The 27,754-nt window shown below is 49.4% G+C and overlaps 1 protein-coding gene across 1 annotated transcript in view; it reads right to left on the reverse strand.

Annotated features, from left to right (window-relative positions):
• The window catches only part of LOC142254433 (receptor-type tyrosine-protein phosphatase beta-like), a 262,642-nt gene that overhangs the window by 13,450 nt on the left and 221,438 nt on the right, over positions 1 to 27,754 (reverse strand). Inside the window, exons 33-36 of the mRNA XM_075325478.1 lie at positions 27,237 to 27,327; positions 12,102 to 12,192; positions 3,339 to 3,412; positions 648 to 782 (exon numbers count right to left, since the gene is read on the reverse strand). Coding sequence (XP_075181593.1) covers positions 648 to 782; positions 3,339 to 3,412; positions 12,102 to 12,192; positions 27,237 to 27,327 — 391 coding nt within the window. The remainder of the gene's footprint in view (positions 1 to 647; positions 783 to 3,338; positions 3,413 to 12,101; positions 12,193 to 27,236; positions 27,328 to 27,754) is intronic.

Raw genomic sequence — 27,754 nt, forward strand, 5'->3', positions numbered from 1 at the left:
CCCCCGCGTCCCTGCGCCCACCAAGCCCTGCATCTCCCACCTCATCACTGGGCCCCGGGATCACCAACCCCTACCCACGGAGGGGCAACACAACAACTAGCTGCTTCATATCATCACTCCCGGGATCCTCATACATAGCATCGGTGGTGCCAACAAATCACCACAACCGTGGGTGGCGTCACGGACAATAAACTATATCCCAAAACCCAATCCCCTTTCACTCACGGGCGAGGAGCGCCGCTAGAGTCCCCGGGATCCGGCCCATCGCTCGAGCCTTCGAGCAGCAGCAGGCCGCAGCAGCCGCGGCAGCCGGACCCGAGCAGTAGGGAGAGAGCGGCGTCCCCTCCTCCGCCCGCGACACATACAGATAGGGACTCTTGATTGTGAGCCCCAATGGGGACAGTGTTGCCAATGTATGTAAAGCGCTGTGGAATTGATAGCGCTATATAAAATTAATACAATTATTATTATTTCATGTAATTCCTTGAAGATAAGTTTGGAAAATTGCAAATAAGACTGGTCATATTATTTGACTGTTGATGATTGTCGTTAAGACCCTCATGTGGCTTCCCACGTATATTTAAAATATTCCAAAAAAGCATAAAAACCAAGTGATGTAAATACATCTAAACTTAATTCAGTTTTACCTTTCCGAGTTCAACACATTTGGTGAGCATGATGATGGCCAGAACGTCTTTTTCCCAAACCATACGCCAGAAATCATTGACAGTCCTTGGTAGAGGACCCTGTGCTGCAATATACTCTTTTGGAGAATTATAACCCTGGAAAAGAGGCAGAAAGAACATCATAAGATATACACTGTATATGATGTATATGTAGCGCCCCTGAAGCCGTCAGGGAGCTAAAAAGGTACTGTATCCCCACCAGGATGCAGGTCCTACCCCCCCGGGACCCAGAAGACCAGTGACGGTAACAACCAAATATTCCAGAGAATCCCTGTTTTTCCCCAAATTCCCCGTGGACTGGTACCAGGCTAGAGTGGGACCAATAGATGGCTACCTTGAGGTGGAGCCAATCCAGTCCACTAGACGACCAGGTGGGAGGGGCAGACAGTGGACAGACAGACAGTGAGTCGGCAACAGCGAGAGAGGAATGACTGTCAAGAGTGTAACAGTGACCTGAGCGCCCAGGCGGTTGGTTACCGGTGGAGTACTCCCGTAGCCACGCACCAACGGGGTACAGAATCCTAGGTCAGGCGAACGCTCCAGGCAGACCTGATAAAATCTGCACAGTGAGGGGATCATCTCTGACCCCACAGGGTTCATGCTACCATCATACGGACTACCGTTAAGAGACTACCAGGAGGGGACCCCCAGCCGCTCCAAGCCACGGGGACCCACCAAGCAAAGACAGATGAAGGGAAAGAAGCCACCAGGTCACTAACCCGGCACTGGGACTAAGGGGACCTGCGGTTGAGAACAGCCATCCTCAGGTGACCAGTTTCCAGCTTACTGTGAGTAAAGGAACCAGTTACACTGAAATCCTTGTGTGGCCTGCCTTCTTTCAACACCCACCTGCATCCCCTATCCTCTGGGGCCCGGCCTTGCTTGCGGAGGGGTCTACCATCCAGGCTGCCACCAACACCAGCCCCAGTAGTGACAACTATGCAGCGGCGGCTCCTTCCACATAGCCGCAAACTGCAAGTGGCGTCACGTGATAAACTTTCTTTTATTATCCCTTGTAAATATACCCCCTTTTGAAAAAAAAAAAGCACCCAGGGCACGGGACCGGGCAACGGCCACCAAAGTGACATTTCCCCAGTTATACACCGCCTGGGACAGAGTAACCCATAACCCTGGGCGACACATATAGATCTAAAACGATATGTAGAAATATATTGGGGAATCTACACATTGAAGCTTTTTTGACCTCCCATTCTACATCCATAAACATTAAAGGGAACCTGTCACCAGTTTTTTGGCCTATAAGCTGCCGCCACCACCACCGCTAACATACTGTATATAAGAGCCCAGGCCAGGGGTAGAACATGAAAAACACTTTATAATACTTACCTAACGGTCGCGCTGTGGGCCTTATGGGCGTCTCCGTTGTCCAGTGCCGACGCCTCCTCTTTCGGCCATCTTCGTCCTCTTTCTGAAGCCTGGGTGCATGACGCGTCTGCATCATACACACTCGACGATCCTGCGCATGCGCACTACAATACTTTGATCTGCCCTGCTCAGGACCTGAATGCCGGTGAGTGTGTATGACATCAGACCAGTCATGCACCGCGGCTAGAGAAGAAGGAGAACAAATATGGACAAAAGAGGCAGAGGTGGCGCTGGCACCGGACAACGGAGACGCCCATAAGGACCACCGCGCGATCGTCTACAGATAAAATGGCTTCCACTCTTCTGGGAAGGATTTCTATAAGATTTTGGAGGTGTCTGTGAGAATTTTTTGCTCCTTCATCCAGAAGACAATTTGTGAGATCAAACCCTGATGTTGGGGGATAGGGTTTGACTCTCTGCAATGTTGGAGGAGAGGAGTCTGCACTATAAGGCTATGTGCGCACAGTGCGTTTTTCGCGGCGTTTTTGCGCGTTTTTCGGGTGCGTTTTTGGCCTCAAAACTGCAGGACTTTGCTTCCCCAGCAAAGTCTATGAGTTTTCATTTTTGCTGTCCGCACACATCTGTTTTTTTTACCTGCGTTTTTGAGTTAAAAAAAAAAATGGACATGTCAGTTCTTTCCTGCGTTTTTCTGCGTTTCCCCCCCATGCAATGCATTGGAAAAACGCAGCAAACCGCAGAGATCAAAAACGCAGCAAAACGCAGCCAAAAACGCACCAAATCGCGGCAAAAACGCATGCGTTTTTTCGACGCAGGTGCGTTTTTGTGCGTTTTTAGCGGCCAAAAACGCACAAAAACGCAGCGTCAAAAAGACGCAGTGTGCGAACCTAGCCTAATTGTTTTTTCAATAGGGATAGTTATTTTGCCCTTAAAAACAGAACTTGCCATATCCTGGCTTTCCATCCAGACGGAATTGTCCCAGACAGCAGACATAGCCGGTCAGAGCAGTTACTGATGAGTGTACGTTTCAGTAAGGCAGCTATTATACATGCCCATATGCCTATTATACATGACAAGTTCCCTTTAAAATCAATAGTTTGTCGACATGGCTGTCCGATGGATGTGTGCAGAGCCCTGTAGCAGGTGCATACCAGAAGTGTGAATATACCCTTATAGTACATGCTCCTGCACTAATCTTTATTCTGGATCATTTGAGGTACACTTCAGTACTTCATAAAAGAGAAATAATTATATATCTGCACAAAACTGATTTCTTTGGAAAGTTGGATGTAAGTTTAAGATGCTTACAGGAATATAATTTGCATTAATGTAATCTTCTGTGGGGTCCCCGAGACTGGATAAAACCACACGAGAGACATCATCTAATGGGAAAATACAGAGAAGAGAATCAGATTTACTCGAAGCAGGAGTTGCCTGTTTTTATTTTAAAAGTAACTGGTTTTTTTTTTGCAAAGAATCTGTATACAATGAGTACATTTAAAAAATGAAATGTCTTAAAATTTACTTAGGCAGAAAAATAATATTTCTTTTTATTTTTTATTATAATTACTGTAATTATTTTTTTAGTACAACACATAGGCCTGGATTAAGACTGGCATTTTGCACGCCCCTCTTAGTGAGGGCTGTGCAGGAATCAGAAGCAGCACATTCATTACGAGGTGCAGACCCCCTAATGAATTCAGGCATTCGTAAAATGTCTAGTGTAAGAAACACCCCAGTATTGATGAATTTGTTGGCAGGCGTAGCTGCGCGCTACCCGGTTCCTCCCCTGCGCTACTTATTTTGGCAGGGCTGTATGAAACTGGACGCCGGAAGTCTCACAATTTTTGTGTAGCATTGTGCAATTTATTTTTTGTGCCTTTCAAGTTTTTTTTTTTACGACAGTGTTTTTATGTAAACAGTTAATGAATCTGGGCCTAAATGCCTTTTTTTATTGTTGGCCATCATGATATGAAAGTATAGTCTGTACAGGTTATTCAGACTCATATGATGCTGCAATTTATTTAATTTTTGTTTTTTTACACGTAGACTAGTTAAAGTGCACCAATCACCAGGATTTTCATATATAACCTAAAGCTAGTGCTATACTGGCACTATCAGGCTGATTCTATACATATTTTTAGTTGTCAGCTCGGATGTATAGGTTTTGAAACACAAGCATGTAAAGTTTGTAAAATGAGCAGCTTTTTGAATGACAGCAGCTGCCGGTGGGGTTTGATAGTGATTCCTGCCCCCCTGTCTGCCCGTCCTCCCAGTTATTTATGTTAATTCTATAATAGAGACGTTTTACTAAGTGACTGGAAGGACCTGTGCTGATGTCATACTCATGTGATCAGAAGGGGTGGGGCCTCAGCCAACATAGCTGATACCAGGAAGCAACATTATTTTTCTATTGGCTGAGGCCCTGCCACTTCTGGTCACATGGGTACGACATCAGCACAGGTCCCTCTTAGTAAACCGATTCTATAATAGAATTAGCATAAATAACAGGGGGAGGACAGACAGGCAGCGGGGCGGGAATCACTATGAATACCCACCCATGCTATCAGCTGATCGGCAGCTGCCGCCACTCAAAAGATGCTCATTTTACAAACTTCACTTGTTTGTGTTTCAAAACCTATACATGCTAGCTGACAACTAAAGGTATGCATAGAATCAGCCTGATAGTGCCAGTATAGCACTGGGTTCAGTTTATATAGGAAAATCCTGGTGATTGGTGCGCTTTAAAGCACTACACCAGTTTTTTTTTTTATTATTATTTCCGTGTTGGAGTGGTGCTTTAGATCTAAGTTCCCTGTCCCGTCTTATACTCACCTTCTGGGACTTCATCTATATCCAGAGGCGTTCCAGTTGGTCTCCTGTGGTTTGTCACTTGCCAGCAGCTCCAGTGTTTCATGGAGTGCGCCGAAGGAAGGTCACAACTCAATACAGCTCTACAAGAGCCTCATTCTGGCTCTCAGAGAACTATTGGAAGCTTGTGATGTTACTTCTGACTTCCAGCCAGTCAAAAGCTATGGGCACAAGATGGTGCTCTGGGACCGGGAGCAGCATCAAAAAAGGGTGAAGCCACAGGAGGGTGAGTATAAGACAAGGGGTATGGGCTTACATTTAAAGCACCACACTGTTAAAAAAAAAATAAAAATGCTGGAATGGTGCTTTCACTTTTCCCTACCACAATACAGGAGAAGGTATAAGGACCCAGTTGATATCCGCATATCGACAATGCTGTGTGCAGAGACCCTGGATGAACATTCACATAACACACAAAAAGTCGCAGATCCTACCATGGATTTAGATGTGGAAGGACCTGTGCTGATGTCTTACCCATTTGACCAGAAGGGGTGGGGCTCAGCCAACATAGCTGATACCAGGAAGTAACATTTTTCTGTTGGCTGAGGCCCCACCCCTTCTGGTCACATGGGTATCACATCAGTACAGGTCCCTCTTAGTAAAATGATTCTATAATAGAATTAGCATAAATAACAGGGGGAGGACAGACAGGCAAATCCAAATATATATTATATGTAGATTTGCTTTGGATTTCACCCAATGCTATGCAAAGGAAGCCATCCGCTGTAAAACACCTTAAGCTATACTGATACAGTACGTTGGTATCATTGATTTAAAAATATTGTTGTGAAATACTGAAATACTGACCAAATACTGAAATGTGAATAAGGTCTGAGAAAGAATTGCCAATCAAGAAAATTAAAAATCTGTACTGCATGATAATTTCTGCATTGAAGTCTTTACACACAGAAAGTCCACAGCATATCCACTACGTAGCAACAACTAAGGGTAGATTTTATTTAGCAAATTCTTGATTGTTCAATGCATATGAATAGAGATTGTAAACATCTAAGCAAATGATCCAGAAACAACCCTATATAGATAAAGAAGGGAATTTTGTTACTTACCGTAAATTCCTTTTCTTCTAGCTCCTATTGGGAGACCCAGACGATTGGGTGTATAGTACTGCCTCCGGAGGCCACACAAAGCACTACACCAAAAAGTGTAAGGCCCCTCCCCTTCTGGCTATACACCCCCAGTGGGATCACTGGCTCACCAGTTTTAGTGCAAAAGCAAGAAGGAGGAAAGCCAATAACTGGTTTAAACAAATTCACTCCGAAGTAACATCGGAGAACTGAAAACCATTCAACATGAACAACATGTGTACCCGAAAAACAACCAAAAATCCCGAAGGACAACAGGGCGGGTGCTGGGTCTCCCAATAGGAGCTAGAAGAAAAGGAATTTACGGTAAGTAACAAAATTCCCTTCTTCTTCGGCGCTCCATTGGGAGACCCAGACGATTGGGACGTCCAAAAGCTGTCCCTGGGTGGGTAAAGAAATACCTCATGTTAGAGCTGCAAAGACAGCCCTCCCCTACGGGGAGGCAACTGCCGCCTGCAGGACTCTTCTACCTAGGCTGGCGTCCGCCGAAGCATAGGTATGCACCTGATAATGTTTGGTGAAAGTGTGCAGACTTGACCAGGTAGCTGCCTGGCACACCTGTTGAGCCGTAGCCTGGTGTCGTAATGCCCAGGACGCACCCACGGCTCTGGTAGAATGGGCCTTCAGCCCTGATGGAACCGGAAGCCCAGCAGAACGGTAGGCTTCAAGAATTGGTTCTTTGATCCATCGAGCCAGGGTGGCTTTGGAAGCCTGCGACCCTTTGCGCTTACCAGCGACAAGGACAAAGAGTGCATCCGAGCGGCGCAGGGGCGCCGTGCGGGAAATGTAGATTCTGAGTGCTCTCACCAGATCCAACAAATGTAAATCCTTTTCATACCGATGAACTGCATGCGGATAAAAGGAAGGCAAGGAGATATCCTGATTAAGATGAAAAGAGGATACCACCTTAGGGAGAAACTCCTGAATGGGGCGCAGCACTACCTTGTCCTGGTGGAACACCAGGAAAGGAGCTTTGGATGACAGCGCTGCTAGTTCAGACACTCTCCGAAGAGACGTGACCGCTACCAGAAAGGCCACTTTCTGTGAGAGTCGAGAAAGTGACACATCCCTCAGAGGCTCGAAGGGCGGCTTCTGGAGAGCAACAAGGACCTTGTTTAGATCCCACGGATCTAACGGCCGCCTGTACGGAGGTACGATATGACAAACCCCCTGCAGGAACGTGCGCACCTGAGAAAGTCGTGCTAGACGCTTCTGAAAAAACACGGATAGTGCCGAGACTTGCCCCTTAAGGGAGCCGAGCGACAAGCCCTTTTCCAACCCAGATTGCAGGAAGGAAAGAACGACAGGTAACGCGAATGGCCAGGGGGATACTCCTTGTGCAGAGCACCAGGATAAGAAAATCTTCCACGTTCTGTGGTAGATCTTAGCAGAAGTGGACTTCCTAGCCTGTCTCATGGTGGCCACGACCCCTTGGGGTAATCCTGAAGACGCTAGGATCCAGGACTCAATGGCCACACAGTCAGGTTCAGGGCCGCAGAATTCCGATGGAAAAACGGCCCTTGGGACAGTAAGTCTGGACGGTCTGGCAGTGCCCACGGTTGGCCGACCGTGAGATGCCACAGATCCGGATACCACGACCTCCTCGGCCAGTCTGGGGCGACGAGTATGACGCGGCCGCAATCGGATCTGATCTTGCGTAACACTCTGGGAAAGAGTGCCAGAGGTGGAAACACATAAGGGAGCCGGAACTGCGACCAATCCTGCACTAAGGCGTCTGCCGCCAGAGCTCTTTGATCGCGAGACCGCGCTATGAAGGTCGGGACCTTGTTGTTGTGCCGAGACGCCATTAGGTCGACGTCCGGCACCCCCCAGCGGCGGCAGATTTCCTGAAACACGTCCGGGTGAAGGGACCATTCCCCTGCGTCCATGCCCTGGCGACTGAGGAAGTCTGCTTCCCAGTTTTCTACGCCCGGGATGTGAACTGCTGATATGGTGGATGCTCTTTCCTCCACCCACATCAGAATCCGCCTGACTTCCTGGAAGGCTTGCCGACTGCGTGTCCCTCCTTGGTGGTTGATGTATGCCACCGCTGTGGAGTTGTCCGACTGAATTCGGATCTGCTTTCCTTCCAGCCACTGCTGGAAGGCTAATAGGGCAAGATACACTGCCCTGATTTCCAGAACATTGATCTGAAGGGTGGACTCCTGCTGAGTCCACGTCCCTTGAGCCCTGTGGTGGAGAAAAACTGCTCCCCACCCTGACAGACTCGCGTCTGTCGTGACCACTGCCCAGGATGGGGGCAGGAATGATCTTCCCTGTGATAATGAGGTGGGAAGAAGCCACCATTGCAGAGAGTCCTTGGCCGTCTGAGAAAGGGAGACTTTCCTGTCTAGGGAAGTTGTCTTCCCGTCCCATTGGCGGAGAATGTCCCATTGAAGTGGGCGCAGATGAAACTGCGCAAACGGGACTGCCTCCATTGCTGCCACCATCTTCCCTAGGAAGTGCATGAGGCGCCTTAAGGGGTGCGACTGACCCTGAAGGAGAGACTGCACCCCTGTCTGTAGTGACCGCTGCTTGTTCAGCGGAAGCTTCACTATCGCTGAGAGAGTATGAAACTCCATGCCAAGATACGTTAGTGATCGAGTCGGTGCCAGGTTTGACTTTGAAAAGTTGATGATCCACCCGAAAGTCTGGAGAGTCTCCAGCGCAACATTCAGGCTGTGTTGGCATGCCTCTTGAGAGGGTGCTTTGACAAGTAGATCGTCTAAATAAGGGATCACGGAATGTCCCTGAGAATGCAAGACTGCTACCACTGCCGCCATGACCTTGGTGAAAACCCGTGGGGCTGTCGCCAGACCAAATGGCAGAGCTACGAACTGGAGATGGTCGTCTCCGATCACGAAACGTAGAAAACGTTGGTGCTCTGTAGCAATCGGCACGTGGAGATAAGCATCTTTGATGTCTATTGATGCAAGGAAATCTCCTTGAGACATTGAGGCAATGACGGAGCGGAGGGATTCCATCCGGAACCGCCTGGCGTTCACATGCTTGTTGAGCAGCTTTAGGTCCAGAACAGGACGAAACGAGCCGTCCTTTTTTGGAACCACAAAGAGATTGGAGTAAAAACCTTGCCCTTGTTCCTGCTGAGGAACAGGGATCACCACTCCTTCTGCTTTTAGTGAGCACACCGCCTGCAGAAGGGCATCTGCTCGGTCGGGATGTGGGGAGGTTCTGAAGAACCGAGGCGGAGGACGAGAACTGAACTCTATCCTGTACCCGTGAGACAAAATGTCTGTTACCCACCGGTCTTTGACCTGTGGCAGCCAAATGTCGCAAAAGCGGGAGAGCCTGCCACCGACCGAGGATGCGGAGGGATGAGGCCGAAAGTCATGAGGCAGCCGCCTTGGAAGCGGTTCCTCCGGTTGCTTTCTTGGGGCGTGAGTGAGCCCGCCAGGAATCTGAGCTCCTTTGCTCCTTCTGAGTCCCTTTGGACGAGGAGAATTGGGTCTTGCCGGAGCCTCGAAAGGACCGAAACCTTGACTGCCACTTCCTCTGTTGAGGTTTGCTTGATCTGGGCTGGGGTAAGGAGGAGTCTTTACCCTTGGATTGTTTAATGATTTCAGCCAATTGTTCACCAAACAGTCTATCTACAGATAGTGGCAAGCTGGTTAAACATTTTTTGGAAGCAGAATCCGCTTTCCATTTTTTTAACCACAAGGCTCTGCGCAAAACCACAGAGTTGGCAGACGCCATTGAGGTACGGCTTGTAGAGTCCAGGACAGCGTTGATAGCGTAAGTCGCAAACGCAGACATTTGCGAGGTTAGGGACGCTACTCGCGGCACTGCTGGACGTACGATAGAGTCCACCTGTGCCAGACCAGCTGAAATAGCTTGGAGTGCCCACACGGCCGCGAATGCTGGAGCAAACGACGCGCCGATAGCTTCATAGACAGATTTTAACCAAAGGTCCATCTGTCTGTCATTGGCATCTTTAAGTGAAGCCCCATCCTCCACTGCAACTATGGATCTAGCCGCAAGCCTGGAGATTGGGGGGTCCACCTTTGGACACTGGGTCCAGCGTTTGACCACGTCAGGGGGAAAGGGATAACGTGTATCCTTAAGACGTTTGGAGAAACGCTTGTCTGGGTAAGCATGGTGTTTCTGGACTGATTCTCTGAAGTCAGCGTGGTCCAGAAAAGTACTCAGTTTACGCTTGGGATACCTGAAATGGAACTTCTCCTGCTGTGCAGCTGCCTCCTCTGCAGAAGGGGCAGGGGGAGAAATTTCCAATAGACTATTGATGGCCGCTATAAGGTCATTTACCATGGCGTCACCATCAGGAGTATCCAGATTGAGAGCGGTTTCAGGATTAGACTCCTGATCACCGTCCTCTGTCTCATCATGTAGAGACTCTTCTCGCTGAGACCCTGATCCGCGTGATGACGTGGAGGGTCTCTCCCAGCGAGCACGCTTAGGCTGCCTGGGACTGTCATCTGAATCAGAGCCGTCAGGCTGAGATGCCTGGGACCCCCTTGAATCACGGATTAACTCCAACTGAGGGGGACCGGGGAACGTTGCCGCAGCAGTGTCCATGGTCTGAGTAACTGGCCTGGCCTGCAAGGTCTCTAGTATCTTTGTCATAGTGACAGACATCTTGTCAGCAAAAACTGCAAACTCTGTCCCCGTCACCGGGACAGGGTTCACCGGCGACTCTGCCTGGGCCACTACCACCATAGACTCCGGCTGACGAAGTGGCACAGGGACCGAACATTGCACACAATGGGGGTCATTGTAACCTGCCGGTAGATCAGCCCCACAAGCGGCACAAGTAGCGTATTGCTGTGCAGCTGCAGCCTGTGTCTTGGCACCCTTGCGTTTTGCGGATGACATGTTGTCGTCTCCTCAGAGCAAGATAGGGTATACAGCCAAGAAGCGACCTTACAGTGCAATATATATATACACATATATATGGTATAGAGAAAAAAAGGTACACCAATATAACACTGTGGCACTAGTGGGGCCAGCACTAAAAGTGCTGCTTACCGCCCGCTTAACGCGGGTGTGTGGTCGCCAGAAATCCCTTGTCTGGGTCTCCCAGAGCCTGTGTCCGTTCTCCAGCCAGACTGCATGTAGGAATGGCTGCCGGCGTCCTATGGAGAGGGGCGGGCCCTGGGCGTGTGCAGACAAAGAGCGGGAAACCAGCGTCCCCCTGTGCTCAGTGAGAGGGCTGGAGCATGTAAATAAGACTCCAGCCCTCGGCGCTGATTAATCGTACAGCGTCTCTCCCTTGCCCTGATTGACAGGGTGGGGGCGGGAACGAAGCGGAGCTAGGCCGCAGAAGCCGGGGACTAAATTTATAAGCGACGCCGTCGTAAAAGCACGGTCGGCGCTAAGTCCCCGGCGCACTACAAGTCGCAGCCACGCCGCCGCTCCAGGGGCGGTCGGCGCGGCAGTCCCCAACACATAAAGTCACTCAGAAAAACTGTAGTGACTGTAACCCCAGCGCGCAGCGCTACTGTCCCCGGCGCACTAGCACACCCAGCAAGTCTGGAATGTGCGCGGCCTGTTTGGGACACAGAGTACCTGAATGTCGCAGGGCCTTGTCCCTGAACGGTACCCAGCTCCGTATCCAGCAGGTTCTATGGGTCTGTGGAAGGAGCCCGGCCTCAGGGCTTGGGGGCCGGTAAGATCCCACTTCCTCAGAGCCCCTCAGGGGGATGGGGAAGGAAAACAGCATGTGGGCTCCAGCCTCCGTACCCACAGTGGGTACCTCAACCTTAACAAACACCGCCGACATAAAGTGGGGTGAGAAGGGAGCATGCTGGGGGCCCTAGTATGGGCCCTCTTTTCTTCCATCCGACATAGTCAGCAGCTGCTGCTGACTAAACAGTGGAGCTATGCGTGGATGTCTGACCTCCTTCGCACAAAGCAGAAAACTGGTGAGCCAGTGATCCCACTGGGGGTGTATAGCCAGAAGGGGAGGGGCCTTACACTTTTTGGTGTAGTGCTTTGTGTGGCCTCCGGAGGCAGTACTATACACCCAATCGTCTGGGTCTCCCAATGGAGCGCCGAAGAAAAACGGGTTTTTAGTGTAGGAAATTTGCCAAGTGTAAAAAATCTGATTCCACATACTTACATGGCAACACATTGGTGTATCTGTTCTTCTCTCTATTTTCTAATTTATCAGCCAGTAATTTAGTTTGTTTGATGCCAACAGACGACAATTTCTAAATTAAAAAAGAAAAGCAGCAACGTGTCAATATTAGAATTGTATGTTTGCTGCTAACCTTAGAAATAGTGAAAAACTCATAAACTTGTAATAAAATCCTAAAAATATAACACATGTGATGACAAAACAATCTTAGAAATGTATCTAATGCTGACGTTTCTGCTTTCCATTATGAAAGTTGGATTTTGCAGTGTTGTGTGATTCATATCCTGCAATAAAGGGAGATGCTACAGGTCAGAAAACATTACAGAGAACCAACCATCAGGATTTTCATCTAATATATAAAGCTGAATGTGTGTATGTGTGTCGTGTATGTATGTATGTGTGTGTGTGTGTGTCGTGTATGTATGTGTGTGTGTGTGTGTCGTGTATGTATGTATGTATGTATATATGTGTGTGTGTGTGTGTGTGTGTGTGTGTGTGTGTGTGTGTGTGTGTGTCCGGGATTGGCATCCGCACCGTCGCAGCTACAGCCACAAAATTTTGCACACTCACACGTATGGACCCCGAGAGCGTCATAGGATATGTTTGAAGGGAAATTTTAACCCTGCGCTTTACAGTTATTCACCAAAAACCTGCCTCCATTAAAGCGAATGGAGCTGGGAGCCACAGGGCAGCCAGAACTTCAGAAGAATGCGTGGCCACGCCCTTATATGGAATGTTGGCGTGTCACAATGCAGCCAGGGAAAGAGACAGACACAGACAGGGAAAGAGGCAGACCCAGACAGGGTACGAAACAGACATAGACAGGGTAAGAGACAGACACAAAGAGACAGACACAAAGAGACAGACTGACAGGGAAAGAGACAGAGACAGACACAGGGAAACAGACAGGGAAACAGACAGACAGGGAAAGAAAGGGAAAGAGACAGACAAGGTAAGAGACAGACAGACAGGTAAAGAGGCAGACAAAGAGACAGACACAGGGAAAGAAACAGAGGGAAAGAGACAGACAGGGAAAGAGAGGGAAAGAGACAGACAGGGAAAGTGACAGAGATAGATAGACAGACAGGGAAAGATAGATAGACAGACAGACAGGGAAAGAGATTGAGACAGATGGAGAAAGAGACAGAGACAGTCAGAGACAGACAGGGAAAGAGACAGACAAAGAGATAGAGAGAGACAGAGATATATACAGAGGTGGAGACAGACATTATAATTACATTTATATCTATTTGTTTTGTGGTTTTTGTGTGCAGAATACATTTTTGTTAATACATTCTATTTTGCTAACAGCATTTATTAACCCGGGCGAAGCCGGTAGTACAGCTAGTACTGTATATAAGTGTGAGCATACAAAATATTTTTCTATATGCTTTTCTACTGTGAGAGTACAATATATATATTTTTCTAAATGCTTTTCTATAACCAAGCTTTCTTTTGTATATGAGGAGCAAGATGGACCCTAAACGTCTGCAGCTGATGTCTGATACAAGAAAGAGTCTGTTTTCTCATTATTGCTGTGTATCAGGAAAAGTATGTATATACCAAGGTCACCAGCTGAAGACTGATACAAAGAAACGGAATGCAGATGTGGATAACGAAGACTGACTGCATCTGTGTAGCTGCGTGCCAAAAACTCTGCGCGATAAGGACTCTTGAGTTATAGAGAGCAAATATGGATGTACACCTCATATGCTTTTGCATGCGCTTATAGTTTTACCAATGGCATACTTAGGAATTTTACTAAAAGATTAACCCATTACAGCTCTATAAAAAGCTTGTGTAATAAAAAAAAAGAGAATTTTGTTTACTTACCGTAAATTCTTTTTCTTGTAGTTCCGTAATGGGAGACCCAGACCATGGGTGTTTAGCTTCTACCTCTGGAGGACACACAAAGTACTACACTTAAAAGTGTAGCTCCTCCCCCTGAGCTTATACACCCCTGGTGAGCAGACCCAGACAGTTTAGTGCAAAAGCTGAAGGAGAATAGCCACCCACAAGTAGAACAGAGCAATAGCCGGAACAACCGGAAACTCTGTCTACGACAACAGCCGGTGATAACACGCGGAACAAGAAAAGTGCCAACAGGCAACAGGGAGGGTGCTGGGTCTCCCATTACGGAACTACAAGAAAAAGAATTTACGGTAAGTAAACAAAATTCTCTTTTTCTTTATCGTTCCTATGGGAGACCCAGACCATGGGACGTTCCAAAGCAGTCCCTGGGTGGGAAATAAACCGAACAAAGTAAGAAGTAGGCAAAACCTAACTTCACAAATGGGCGACAGCCGCCTGAAGGATGCGTCTGCCCAAGCTTGCATCTGCCGAAGCATTAGCATGCACTTGGTAGTGCTTCGAAAAGGTATGCAGGCTAGTCCAAGTGGCAGCCTGACAGACTTGTTGAGCCGTAGCCTGGTGCCTGAAAGCCAAAGAGGCACCAACAGCTCTGGTCGAATGTGCCTTGATCCCCGGCGGGGGAGGCACCTGAGAACTCTGGTAAGCGTCCGAAATGGTCGATCTGATCCAACCGGCTAAGGTCGGCTTAGAAGCAGAGAGACCCTTGCGCCGACCTGTGGTTAGCACAAAAAGAGAGGTGCACCGCCTAATAGAAGCGGTGCGAGACACATAGATCCGGAGCGCCCGCACCAGATCCAGAGTATGCAGCGCTTTTTCAAAGCGATGAACAGGAGCCGGACAAAAGGAAGGTAGGGTAATGTCCTGGTTAAGGTGGAAAGGAGAGACCACCTTAGGAAGAAAGTCCGGAGTCGGACGGAGAACCACCTTGTCTTGATGAAAAACTAAAAAAGGGGACTCCGAAGAGAGCGTGGCCAAATCAGAGACTCTCCTGAGGGAAGTTATGGCCACCAGAAAAACCACTTTCTGAGAAAGACGATGCAAAGAGACCTCCCTAAGAGGCTCAAAGGGGGGTTTCTGCAAAACCGTGAGAACCAAATTAAGGTCCCAGGGATCCAAGGGCCGCCGGTAAGGCGGAATGATGTGAGACGCGCCTTGTATGAAGGTGCGGACCTGAGCCAGCCGAGCGAGACGCCGCTGGAACAGTACTGACAGAGCTGAGACTTGTCCCTTGAGAGAGTTGAGGGACAGTCCTAGCTGCAGACCGGACTGTAGAAAGGACAGAAGGGTCGGCAAGGAGAATGGCCAAGGAGGATGGTCAGTAGAGCGACACCATGACAGGAAAATTTTCCAAGTCCTGTGATAGATCTTAGCGGAGGAAGACTTACGGGCCCGAGTCATAGTGGAGATGACTTCAGGAGGAATACCAGAAGCCGTCAAGATCCAGGACTCAAGAGCCACGCCGTCAATTTGAGAGCCGCAGAATTCAGGCGGAAAAACGAACCTTGTGAGTAGGTCTGGACGGTCCGGGAGATGCCACGGCATCTCTACGGACAGATGGAGCAGGTCTGGATACCAAGCTCGCCTGGGCCAGTCCGGTGCAATGAGGATGATTCGACAGCCCTCCATTCTGATCTTGCGCAGAACTCTGGGCAAGAGAGCTAGAAGGGGAAACACGTAGGACAGACGAAACTGGGACCAGTCTTGAACCAGTGCGTCCGCGGCGAATGCATGAGGGTCGTGGGAGCGAGCCACGTAAACGGGAACCTTGTTGTTGTGACGGGATGCCATTAGGTCCACGACCGGGGTGCCCCATTTGCGGCAGATTGACTGAAACACTGCCGGGTGCAGAGACCACTCGCCACCGTCCACGGTTTGACGGCTGAGATAATCTGCCTCCCAGTTTTCCACGCCTGGGATGTGGACTGCGGATATGGTGGACTTGGAGTCCTCCGCCCATTGAAGGATGCGTTGTACCTCCAACATTACCAGGCGGCTGCGTGTCCCGCCTTGGTGATTGATGTAGGCAACCGCTGTCGCGTTGTCTGACTGGACTCGAATGTGCCTGCCCGCCAACAGGTGGTGAAAAGCTAGGAGAGCTAGAAGCACGGCTCTGGTTTCCAGCACATTGATTGGAAGGGCTGACTCGGACGGAGTCCAAGTGCCCTGCGCTCTGTGATGGAGATATACCGCTCCCCAGCCGGATAGACTGGCATCCGTGGTGAGAATCACCCAGGACGGGGTCAGGAAGGAGCGTCCCTGGGACAGGGAGAGAGGCCGAAGCCACCACTGAAGAGAGCTCCTGGTTTGTGGCGACAGAGCCACTAACCTGTGTAAGGAGGAAGGCTGCTTGTCCCAACAGCGGAGAATATCCAGCTGCAGGGGGCACAGATGGAACTGGGCAAAGGGAACAGCCTCCATGGACGCCACCATTTGACCCAGCACCTGCATCAACCGCCTGAGGGTATACCGGCGGGGCCTCAGCAGAGAGCGCACCGCTAGCTGAAGGGACTGCTGTTTGACTAAGGGCAACTTCACAAGTGCCGTCAAGGTCTCGAACTGCATCCCTAGGTATGTGAGACTCTGGGTCGGAGTCAGAGTGGATTTGGGCAGATTGACCAGCCATCCGAATTGAGCTAGAGTGGAGAGAGTGAGCGAGACACTCCGCTGACAATCTGCGCTGGATGAAGCCTTGACTAGAGGGGTCGTCCAGGTAAGGAATCACTGCCAACCCCTGGAGGTGCAGAACTGCAATCACTGCAGCCATGACCTTGGTGAATACCCGAGGGGCGGTGGCCAACCCGAAGGGAAGAGCCACGAATTGGAAATGATCTTCTCCTACTGCAAAACGTAGCCAACGCTGGTGTGACACTGCAATTGGCACATGCAGATAGGCATCTCTGATGTCGATGGATGCCAGGAAATCCCCTTGGGACATAGAGGCAATGACTGATCGCAGAGACTCCATGCGAAAGGGCCGCACCTGAACATGCTTGTTGAGAAGCTTCAGATCCAGGATGGGCCGGAAGGTACCGTCCTTTTTTGGAACTAGGAAGAGATTTGAGTAGAAACCTCTGAACCGTTCCCGAGCGGGAACCAGTACAATTACTCCATTGGCCTGCAAGGCTGCCACGGCCTGTGAGAAGGCGGCGGCCTTGGAGCAGGGAGGAGTTGAGAGAAAAAATCTGTTTGGCGGACTAGAAGAGAATTCTATCCTGTAGCCGTGGGAGATGATATCTCTCACCCACTGATCGGAGACGTGTTGAAACCAAGCGTCGCCAAAGTGGGAGAGCCTGCCACCGACTAAGGACGTTGCTGGAGCGGGCAGATAGTCACGAGGAGGCTGCCTTAGTGGCAGCAGCTCCTGCGGTCTTCTGTGGACGCACTTTTGGGCGCCAGTTGGATTTCTGGTCCTTGGCTGAGTTAGCGGACGAGGCCGAGGGCTTAGAGGACGACCAGTTGGAGGAACGAAAGGAGCGAAACTTCGACTGATTCCTACCCTGGGCAGGTTTCCTGGCTTTGGTTTGTGGCATGGAAGTACTCTTCCCGCCAGTTGCTTCCTTAATAATTTCATCCAGCTGTTCTCCGAACAGCCGGGACCCAGCAAAAGGGAGCCCAGCAAGGTACTTCTTTGAAGAAGCATCTGCCTTCCACTCTCGAAGCCACAAGATTCTGCGGATAGCGAGGGAATTAGCCGAAGCCCCCACAGTGCGGTGAGAAGCCTCCAGCATGGCAGACATGGCATAGGATGAAAAGGCCGAAGCTTGGGAAGTTAAGGCATCCATTTCGGGCATAGATTCCCTGGTGAAGGAATGCATCTCCTCTAGAGAAGCAGAGATGGCTTTGAGAGCCCACACTGCTGCAAAAGTCGGAGAAAACGCGCCCCCCACCGCTTCATACACGGATTTGGCCAGAAGGTCAATCTGGCGGTCAGTGGAATCCTTAAGGGAAGTGCCGTCAGCCACCGAAACAACGGTCCGGGCTGCGAGCCTAGACACCGGAGGGTCTACCTTTGGGGAGTGAGCCCACTCCTTGACCACCTCAGGTGGAAAGGGAAAATGGTCATCAGAACCACGCGCTTTGGGAAGCGTTTGTCAGGGCAGGCCCTGGGTTTGGTCACTGCGGCCTGAAAACTGGAGTGGTTAAAAAACACACTCTTTGCTTTCTTAGGCAAGGTAAACTGGTGCTTTTCTGCCAGAGAGGGTTGCTCCTCTGATACTGGCGGATTGAGATCCAGTACAGAATTAATAGAAGCAATCAAGTCACTAAGATCTGAGTCACTTTCGGACAGATCAATGGGTTACATGGAGTTAGCCTCCGAGCCCCCTGTAAAGGCATCCTCCTCATCCTGTGAGTCAGCTCTGGAATCAGAGCCACGGGAGGAGGAGGGAGAGGGAACCCTGCGTCTCTTCTCAGGAGGACGGGGTCTGGGCCCTGATGATGAATCCTCTGTGAGCTCCGGTCCTGAGAGACCCCTAGCAGCCGAGGCACCCTGTGAAGGGGGCTGATGCATATTCATCAGAGTCCTGGACAGAAGTCCCATGGACTCAGCAAAGGACTGGGAGATAGACCTAGAAAAGGATTCTACCCAAGCCGGGGGTTCAGCCATAGGAGCAGGGGCAGCCTGAGAGACCACTGGGGGTGAGACTCCAGGCTGTGGCACCGCCAAGATAGAGCAGGCATCACAATGTGGATAGGTGCTCGGTTCAGGCAGCAGGAGCTTACATGCAGCGCATACAGCATAAAGCTTTGGGGCCTTGCTCCTCGTGTGAGACATGCTGCTGGAGTGGGGGCTCTGCCAGAGAATGACCCCCAGAGAGTATATACAGAGGTCCACAACCGGAGACCGGTTGTGGCTTACCAGACCGCTGGAGCGGTGTTGTGTGCCCTCCAGATCCCGAAGCCCGGACCCCCAAGCACAGCACCTCAGCAGGGATGCTGCAGACCAGCACTGCAATGACTGATCGCAGAGAGAACGCTGAAAAAATGGCCGCCGGAGCGAAGAGAGGGGGCGGGACTTGCTTGAGGAGCGGGATCTGGAGGGCCATAGAGACCTAAAGGGGAGGGGACACACACTGCAGTGGGGAGTGTCCCTCCCCTGTACAGAACGGCCGCCGGGAGGAGCCGAGCCTGTCCCTCTGCATGAGTGACATGCGAGGGCAGTGAAACAGAAACTAGGCCTGCGGCGAAGCCGGGGCCTAAATTTGAGCGGCGCGGCCGACGCGCAGGCACCATCGACGTGGTTCTCAGGCGACAGCTAGAGAACCCGCCAGAAAACACAATAAGCACACTCTCCCCCAACAATAAAGTACAGGGACCCCGAAATATAAACGTCTCAGGTACTTAGCTTCTGAGACGCAGGGCCAAGTCCCTGGGGATGAGTGCTCCGTCCAGCAGGGTCCTGAAGGGCTGCGGATGGAGACCAGTCTCCTGCCAAGCATGGAGACCGTGCTGGCTCCCACTTCAAGCCAGAGCCCAGGAGGGATGGTGAAGGAGCACGGCATGTAAGGCTCCAGCCTAGGAATCAACCTTACAACACCGCCGACACAGTGGGGTGAGAAGGGACATGCCGGGGGTCCAGACGTGGACCCGTACTTCTTCATCTCGTTCCAAAAGGAAAAAAATCATATGAGAATGCATGTGTGGATGTGTGCCTCCTGAACACAAACCGATAAACTGGCTGGGTCTGCTCACCAGGGGGTGTATAAGCTCAGAGGGAGGAGCTACACTTTTAAGTGTAGTACTTTGAGCGTCCTCCAGAGGTAGAAGCTAAACACCCATGCTCTGGGTCTCCCATAGGAACGATAAAGAAATAAATAAATAAATAAAGCACTCGGGTGTGCAACTCCTCATACTACTGAACGAGGAGCGACATTTTGTTTGGTCTAATTTCCTCCTAGCTAGCATTCCGTAACGATTGATTTGATATTTCAGCAGACATTCACTGTTAATAAGGTGATTTCCGAAACTATGGAATTTCTCCTTGACATAAGGCTATGTGCCCATGTTGCTTTTTTATGTGCTTTTCTGCACTTCTAAAAACATGTTTTGGCAGGAAAAACGCAGCAGAAAAAATGCACACTTTTTATTGTTTGTGCGCGTTTTTTCATATGCGTTTTTTCCTGCTTTGTTCTTTGCTTTTACAAACACATGCAGGAGCATTGCTTTAGGGTACCGTCACACTTTAGCGACGCTCCAGTGATCCCACCAGCGATCTGACCAGGTCAGGATCGCTGGTGCGTCGCTACATGGTCGCTGGTGAGCTGTCAGTCAGGCAGATCTCACCAGCGACCAGTGACCAGCCCCCAGCCAGAAGTGACGCGTGGAAGCGATGCTGCGCTTGGTAACTAAGGTAAATATCGGGTAACCAAGTGCTTGGTTACCCAATATTTACCTTGGTTACCAGCACACACCGCTTAGCGCTGGCTCCCTGCACTCCTAGCCAGAGTACACATCGGGTTAATAAGCAAACCGCTTTGCTTATTTACCTGATGTATTTACCTGATGTGTACTCCGGCTACTTGTGCAGGGAGCAGGGAGCCGGCACTGGCAGCCGGAGAGCGGTGGACGCTAGTAACCAAGGTAAATATCGGGTAACCAAGCAAAGGGCTTCACTTGGTTACCCGATATTTACCTTGGTTACAGCTTACCGCAGGCTGCCAGACGCCGGTTCCCTGCTCCCTGCACATTCAGATCGTTGCTCTCTCGCTGTCAAACACAGCGATGTGTGCTTCATAGCGGGAGAGCAACGTCCAAAAAATGAACCAGCACTGTGTGTAACGAGCAGCGATCTCACAGCAGGGGCCAGATCGCTGCTCAGTGTCATACACAGCGAGATCGCTAAAGAGGTCACCGGTGCGTCACAAAAACCGTGACTCAGCAGCGATCTCGCTGTGTGAGAAGTACCCCTTAAGGAAGAGTTTTATGCAGGCTCCTTATCGTCACAGTCAGGATTACAATGATTGATAACTCCTCTATACACCGCTGATAACACAGGTTCCACCAATGACAATAGGTGATGTCACAACAGACCCTGCTCCATTCACAATGACCTTTGCACATGCACATTAGATGTTTGAAATATAGTGTCTGAGTCAGTCTATTGCTTCTAATGTGCATGTGTAGTTCCGAAAAGAACAGGAATTATATATCCAGAATAGGCCAATGTAAAAATTCCTAAATTTCAAATTATTATTTTTAATGCAGATCGTGATGTGAAAAACAAACATTGCCAACATTTTTTAAAAATAAGTTTAACCTATAAATCTGATTCAAAGCTAGTTTATTTTTTAATGAGACTTCACTTCCAACAGTTAGCATGTTAAACTGTCTACATCATGCCATAGTGGCTGTAAAGCTGAGTACAACTTTTTATTATATTTTAATTACTCATCTCTATTGCGGACATATTAGTTTGTAAAGTTTATATGCCAAGTTCCACTATAACCGAGCAGGCATTAGTAGAGCATTAATCTCTGGGGGGGTTTACTTTTACTTGCGTGTGACGCTGACCAATCACAAGCAGGCAGCAGCATGTGGGGGGGGGACCTCCCCCAAAATGTCCAAACATCTTTTCTTTGTGTCATACGGAAAGGCATGTAACGTCTTACAGCCCCGCTCTTCTCTTGAGGTTACATAGATCTGAATATCAGCATTGACTGTGCATACAACCAGGGGTGGGATTCAGCCGGTTATGTCCGGTTCGGGCGAACTGGTTGTTAAAATAGCAGCCAGTTCCCCGAGCTGGCAAGAAACGGCTCTGGTGATCCGGTTCCCGATATTTACTTGTGTTAGCGTCTTTAAGACGCTAGCACAAGTGAATCCCCGCACCTCCGCACCGCACTTCCAGATACAGTGGAGCCTGTCTGCTCCCTGCCCCGGCGTGCAGCGAAGCGCTGACGCTGCAGAGGTCACGGCAGTGTGAGGAGGTAGCTCCTCCTACTGCCGTCTGTCAGCATCAGTGTGACTGCGGAGTGCCGCGGAGGAAGGAAGACAGAGGAGAGGCCGCCGGTGCTTGGAGCAGGTAAGCGCTTAGTGAGCCGAAGATGCAGGGAGAGGGGCCACATAAAGATGGGAACTATATGGGGAGAAGAGGCCACATAGATGGGAATTATATGGGAAGAGGAGGCCACATAGATGGGAATTATATGGGGAGAGGAGGCCACATAGATGGGGATTATATGGGGAGAGGAGGCCGCATAGAGATGGGAATTATATGGGGAGAGGAGGCCACATAGAGATGGGAACTATATGGGGAGAGGAGGCCACATAGATGGGAATTATATAGGGAGAGGAGGCCACATAGAGATGGGAACTATATGGGGAGAGGAGGCCACATAGATGGGAATTATATGGGGAGAGGAGGCCACATAGAGATGGGAACTATATGGGGAGAGGAGGCCACATAGATGGGAATTATATGGGGAGAGGAGGCCACATAGAGATGGGAACTATATGGGGAGAGGAGGCCACATAGATGGGAATTATATGGGGAGAGGAGGCCACATAGAGATGGGAACTATATGGGGAGAGGAGGCCACATAGATGGGAATTATATGGGGAGAGGAGGCAACATAGATGGGAATTATATGGGGAGAGGAGGCCACATAGAGATGGGAATTATATGGGGAGAGGAGGCCACATAGAGATGGGAATTATATGGGGAGAGGAGCCAGCATAGAGATGGGAATTATATGGGGAGAGGAGGCCACATGGAGATGGGAATTATATGGGGAGAGGAGGCTACATAAAGATGGGAATTATATGGGGAGAGGAGGCCACATAAAGATGGGAATTATATGGGGAGAGGAGGCCACATAGAGATGGGAATTACAGTGCCTACAAGTAGTATTCAACCCCCTGCAGATTTAGCAGGTTTGATAAGATGCAAATAAGTTAGAGCCTGCAAACTTCAAACAAGAGCAGGATTTATTAACAGATGCATAAATCTTGCAAACCAACAAGTTATGTTGCTCAGTTAAATTTTAATACATTTTCAACATAAAAGTGTGGGTCAATTATTATTCAACCCCTAGGTTTAATATTTTGTGGAATAACCCTTGTTTGCAATTACAGCTAATAATCGTCTTTTATAAGACCTGATCAGGCCGGCACAGGTCTCTGGAGTTATCTTGGCCCACTCCTCCATGCAGATCTTCTCCAAGTTATCTAGGTTCTTTGGGTGTCTCATGTGGACTTTAATCTTGAGCTCCTTCCACAAGTTTTCAATTGGGTTAAGGTCAGGAGACTGACTAGGCCACTGCAACACCTTGATTTTTTCCCTCTTGAACCAGGCCTTGGTTTTCTTGGCTGTGTGCTTTGGGTCGTTGTCTTGTTGGAAGATGAAATGACGACCCATCTTAAGATCCTTGATGGAGGAGCGGAGGTTCTTGGCCAAAATCTCCAGGTAGGCCGTGCTATCCATCTTCCCATGGATGCGGACCAGATGGCCAGGCCGCTTGGCTGAGAAGCAGCCCCACAGCATGATGCTGCCACCACCATGCTTGACTGTAGGGAAGGTATTCTTGGGGTCGTATGCAGTGCCATCCAGTCTCCAAACGTCACGTGTGTGGTTGGCACCAAAGATCTCGATCTTGGTCTCATCAGACCACAGAACTTTGAACCAGTCTGTCTCAGAGTCCTCCAAGTGATCATGAGCAAACTGTAGACGAGCCTTGACATGACGCTTTGAAAGTAAAGGTACCTTACGGGCTCGTCTGGAACGGAGTACGTTACTTATGGTATTGACTGAAACCAATGTCCCCACTGCCATGAGATCTTCCCGGAGCTCCTTCCTTGTTGTCCTTGGGTTAGCCTTGACTCTTCGGACAAGCCTGGCCTCGGCACGGGTGGAAACATTCAAAGGCTGTCCAGGCCGTGGAAGGCTAACAGTAGTTCCATAAGTCTTCCACTTCCGGATGATGCTCCCAACAGTGGAGACAGGTAGGCCCAACTCCTTGGAAAGGGTTTTGTACCCCTTGTCAGCCTTGTGACCCTCCACGATCTTGTCTCTGATGGCCTTGGAATGCTCCTTTGTCTTTCCCATGTTGACCAAGTATAGCTGGTGTCACACACAGCGACAACGACGTCGCTGCTACGTCACCATTTTCTGTGACGTTGCAGCGACGTCCCGTCGCTGTCCCTGTGTGTGACATCCAGCAACGACCTGGCCCCTGCTGTGAGGTCGCCGGTCGTTGCTGAATGTCCAGCTTCATTTTTTGGTCGTCACTCTCCCGCTGTGACACACACATCGCTGTGTGTGACAGCGAGAGAGCGACGAAATGAAGCGAGCAGGGAGCAGGAGCCGGCGTCTGGCAGCTGCGGTAAGCTGTAACCAGCGTAAAAATCGGGTAACCAAGGGAAGGCCTTTCCCTGGTTACCCGATATTTACCTTCGTTACCAGCCTCCGTCCTTGCTGCCAGTGCCGGCTCCTGCTCTGTGCACATGTGGCTGCAGTACACATCGGGTAATTAACCCGATGTGTACTGTAGCAAGGAGAGCAAGGAGCCAGCGCTAAGCAGTGTGCGCGGCTCCCTGCTCTCTGCACTGTGACATGTAGCTGCAGTACACATCGGGTTAATTAACCCGATGTGTACTGTACCTAGGAGAGCAAGGAGCCAGCGCTAAGCGCGGCTCCCTGCTCTCTGCACATGTAGCACAGCGACGTTATGATCGCTGCTTCTGCTGTGTTTGACAGCTAAGCAGCGATCATAACAGCGACTTACAAGGTCGCTGTTACGTCACAGAAAATGGTGACGTAACAGCGACGTCGTTGTCGCTGTCGCTTAGTGTGAACCCAGCTTATGAGTGCTGTTCACAAGTTTGGGGAGGGTCTTAATTAGTCATAAAAGGCTGGAAAAAGAGATAATTAATCCAAACATGTGAAGCTCATTGTTCTTTGTGCCTGAAATACTTCATAATACTTTAGGGGAACCAAACAGAATTCTGGTGGTTTGAGGGGTTGAATAATAAATGACCCTCTGAATAAACTTTTCACAATTTAAAAAAAAAAAAACAAAAAAAGAAATAACATTCTTTTTTGCTGCATTTCACACTTCCAGGCTGATCTGCAGTCCAAATGTCACAATGCCAAGTTAATTCCGAATGTGTAAACCTGCTAAATCTGCAGGGGGTTGAATACTACTTGTAGGCACTGTGTATGGGGAGAGGAGGCCACATAGATGGGAATTATATGGGGAGAGGAGGCCATATAGATGGGAATTATATGGGGAGAGGAGGCCACATAGAGATGGGAATTATATGGGGAGAGGAGGCCACATAGATGGGAATTATATAGGAAGAGGAGGCCGCATAGATGGGAATTATATGGGGAGAGGAGGCCACATAGATGGGAATTATATGGGGAGAGGAGGCCACATAGATGGGAATTATATGGGAAAAGGAACCATATGGGACAGGATCTGCAGGGGAAAAGGAGCACATGGGATGAGATCTGCTGGGGAAACAGGCAATAATGGGATGGGATCTGCAGGGGAAAGAGGCCATAATGGGATGGGATCTGCAGGGGAAAGAGGCCATAATGTGATGGGATCTGCAGGGGAAAGAGACCACAAGGCATGGCATTTGTAGGGGGAAAGCAGCACATGGGATGGGATCTGTATGGGGGAAGGTCGTCCGTTACAGTTTTAGCAGGGCTCCTTTAGTAATAATTTTTAAAAATTGTAGAAAAACCGTTTAATACAATATGCCTGACAGTGACTGGAACAACTGGTGCTGGACAGGAGAGTGACGGTATAGGAGGGGAAGAAGGGGAAAAAGATTTTACTTTAAATTACTTGTATTTGTTAGTTGAGGAAAGTGCGTGAACATGGGTGTGGCTAGCAAATTGGGTGTTGTTACATAATGGGTGTGGTTTTCAAATGGGTGGGGTTTACAGAGAACCGGTTATTAAAAATTTGAATCCTACCCCTGCATACAACCGTGGTTAGGGAAAGCAGAGCTGTGTCAATACAAACACCTCTGCATCTGCAGCTCTCCTCTCACATCACTGTCATCTCTGTTTTCCTCACCCCCCTCCCACACTAAGGGCGGCTTTACACGTTGCAACATCGCACGTGCGATGTCGGTGGGGTCAAATCGAAAGTGACGCACATCCGGCGTCACTTTCGACATCGTATGTAAATCCTAGATGATACGATTAACGAGCGCAAAAGCGTCGTTATCGTATCATCGGTGCAGGCTCCGACTTTTTCATAATTGCGCTGCCGCGACAGGTACGATGTTGTTCCTCGTTCCAGCGGCAGCACACATCGCTGTGTATGAAGCCGCAGGAGCGAGGAACATCTCCTACCTGCCGCCGGCGGCTATACGGAAGGAAGGAGGTGGGCGGGATGTTTACATCCTGCTCATCTCCGCCCCTCCGCCGCTATTGGCCACCTGCCGTGTGACGTCGCTATGACGCCGCACGACCCACCCCCTTAGGAAGGAGGCGGGTCGCCGGCCAGAGCGACGGTCGCAGGGCAGGTGAGTGCATGTGAAGCTGGCGTAGCGATAATTTTCGCTACGCCAGCTATCACAAGATATTGTACCTGCGACGGGGGCGGGGACTATCGCGTGCGTCATCGCAGCATCGGCTTGCGATGTCGCAACGTGCAAAGCCTGCCTAACAGTCAGCTAGAGATGCAGAAGTAAATGTAATGACACAGAACCCTGCTCTCCTAACTTTCCCAATTTTAATCACAGTATATACTATTGGTCAGATCATGCTGGGTAAAAAGCAAATGCCCCCAGTGAATAATCTCTGCTATCAGAGATGATAAAAATTAAAAAAAAGCAAAAATAGTGGCCCTGATTGATCAAGTCTGGCCATTTTTTCCCCGGTCTTGATGAGAGGGTATGGTGGAGTCAGATGCTCAAGATTTATGAAGGGGTACACACCTCTTCACGAATCTGGAGCGTCCGACAAGTGAAATGGCAGAAGCCTCACTCCAGTCAGTGACTGGAGTGAGGCTTCTGGGGTAGAGAATGCCACAATTCATCATGAATAGACTACCTTTGGCGTCACGCTTCAGCTCTGCTTATTTTTTTCACAAAATGTAGGAGCAACTTTGAACTTTGCCAAAGCTTTTACACCACTTTTTGGGCATATAAACTTTGATGAATTGGGGCCAATCTATATATTCAGCTTTGAAGCCACTATCATGATGTGAAGAGTTTAATATGCTAAAGCAGGTGATGCAATTACAAAATCAACCAATAGGTGGCACAGCCTGAGAAAAAACAACTCACCTCATACTCTTCACTAAATCCCAGATTACAGTCGGCTTTCTGCCTTTCAAAATGACCAACAAAACTAGCAGTGCTCATGGCCCGAGATTGCCTGTGAAGAGAATAAAAGTCATCAAAATTGTGAAAAATGTCATTTTAACTCCGTTATATAGATTTTTTTATTTCTAACTTTATGGTGAAAAAAAATGGTGATTTTTACGGAACACCTATTTTTTTTAATAATAAATATATGCAAATATATTGTATGGTATGTGAACAGGCGATCTTCACTTTTCAACCTTTTCTTTGCCCTGTAAACGGGTATATATCGGCCTGAGCTTACATTTCATTTCTATTTGGCTTGGGAACAAACACACACACTAATATTATATATCTCTAATATATAAAGCTGAATGTGTGTGTGTGTGTGTGTATGTGTGTGTGTGTATGTCCGGGATTGGCATCTGCACCGTCGCAGCTACAGCCACAAAATTTTGCACACTCACACATATGGACCCCGAGAGCGTCATAGGCTATGT

The sequence above is a fragment of the Anomaloglossus baeobatrachus genome, chromosome 10 (assembly GCF_048569485.1).
Source record: "Anomaloglossus baeobatrachus isolate aAnoBae1 chromosome 10, aAnoBae1.hap1, whole genome shotgun sequence".
NCBI lineage: Eukaryota > Metazoa > Chordata > Amphibia > Anura > Aromobatidae > Anomaloglossus > Anomaloglossus baeobatrachus.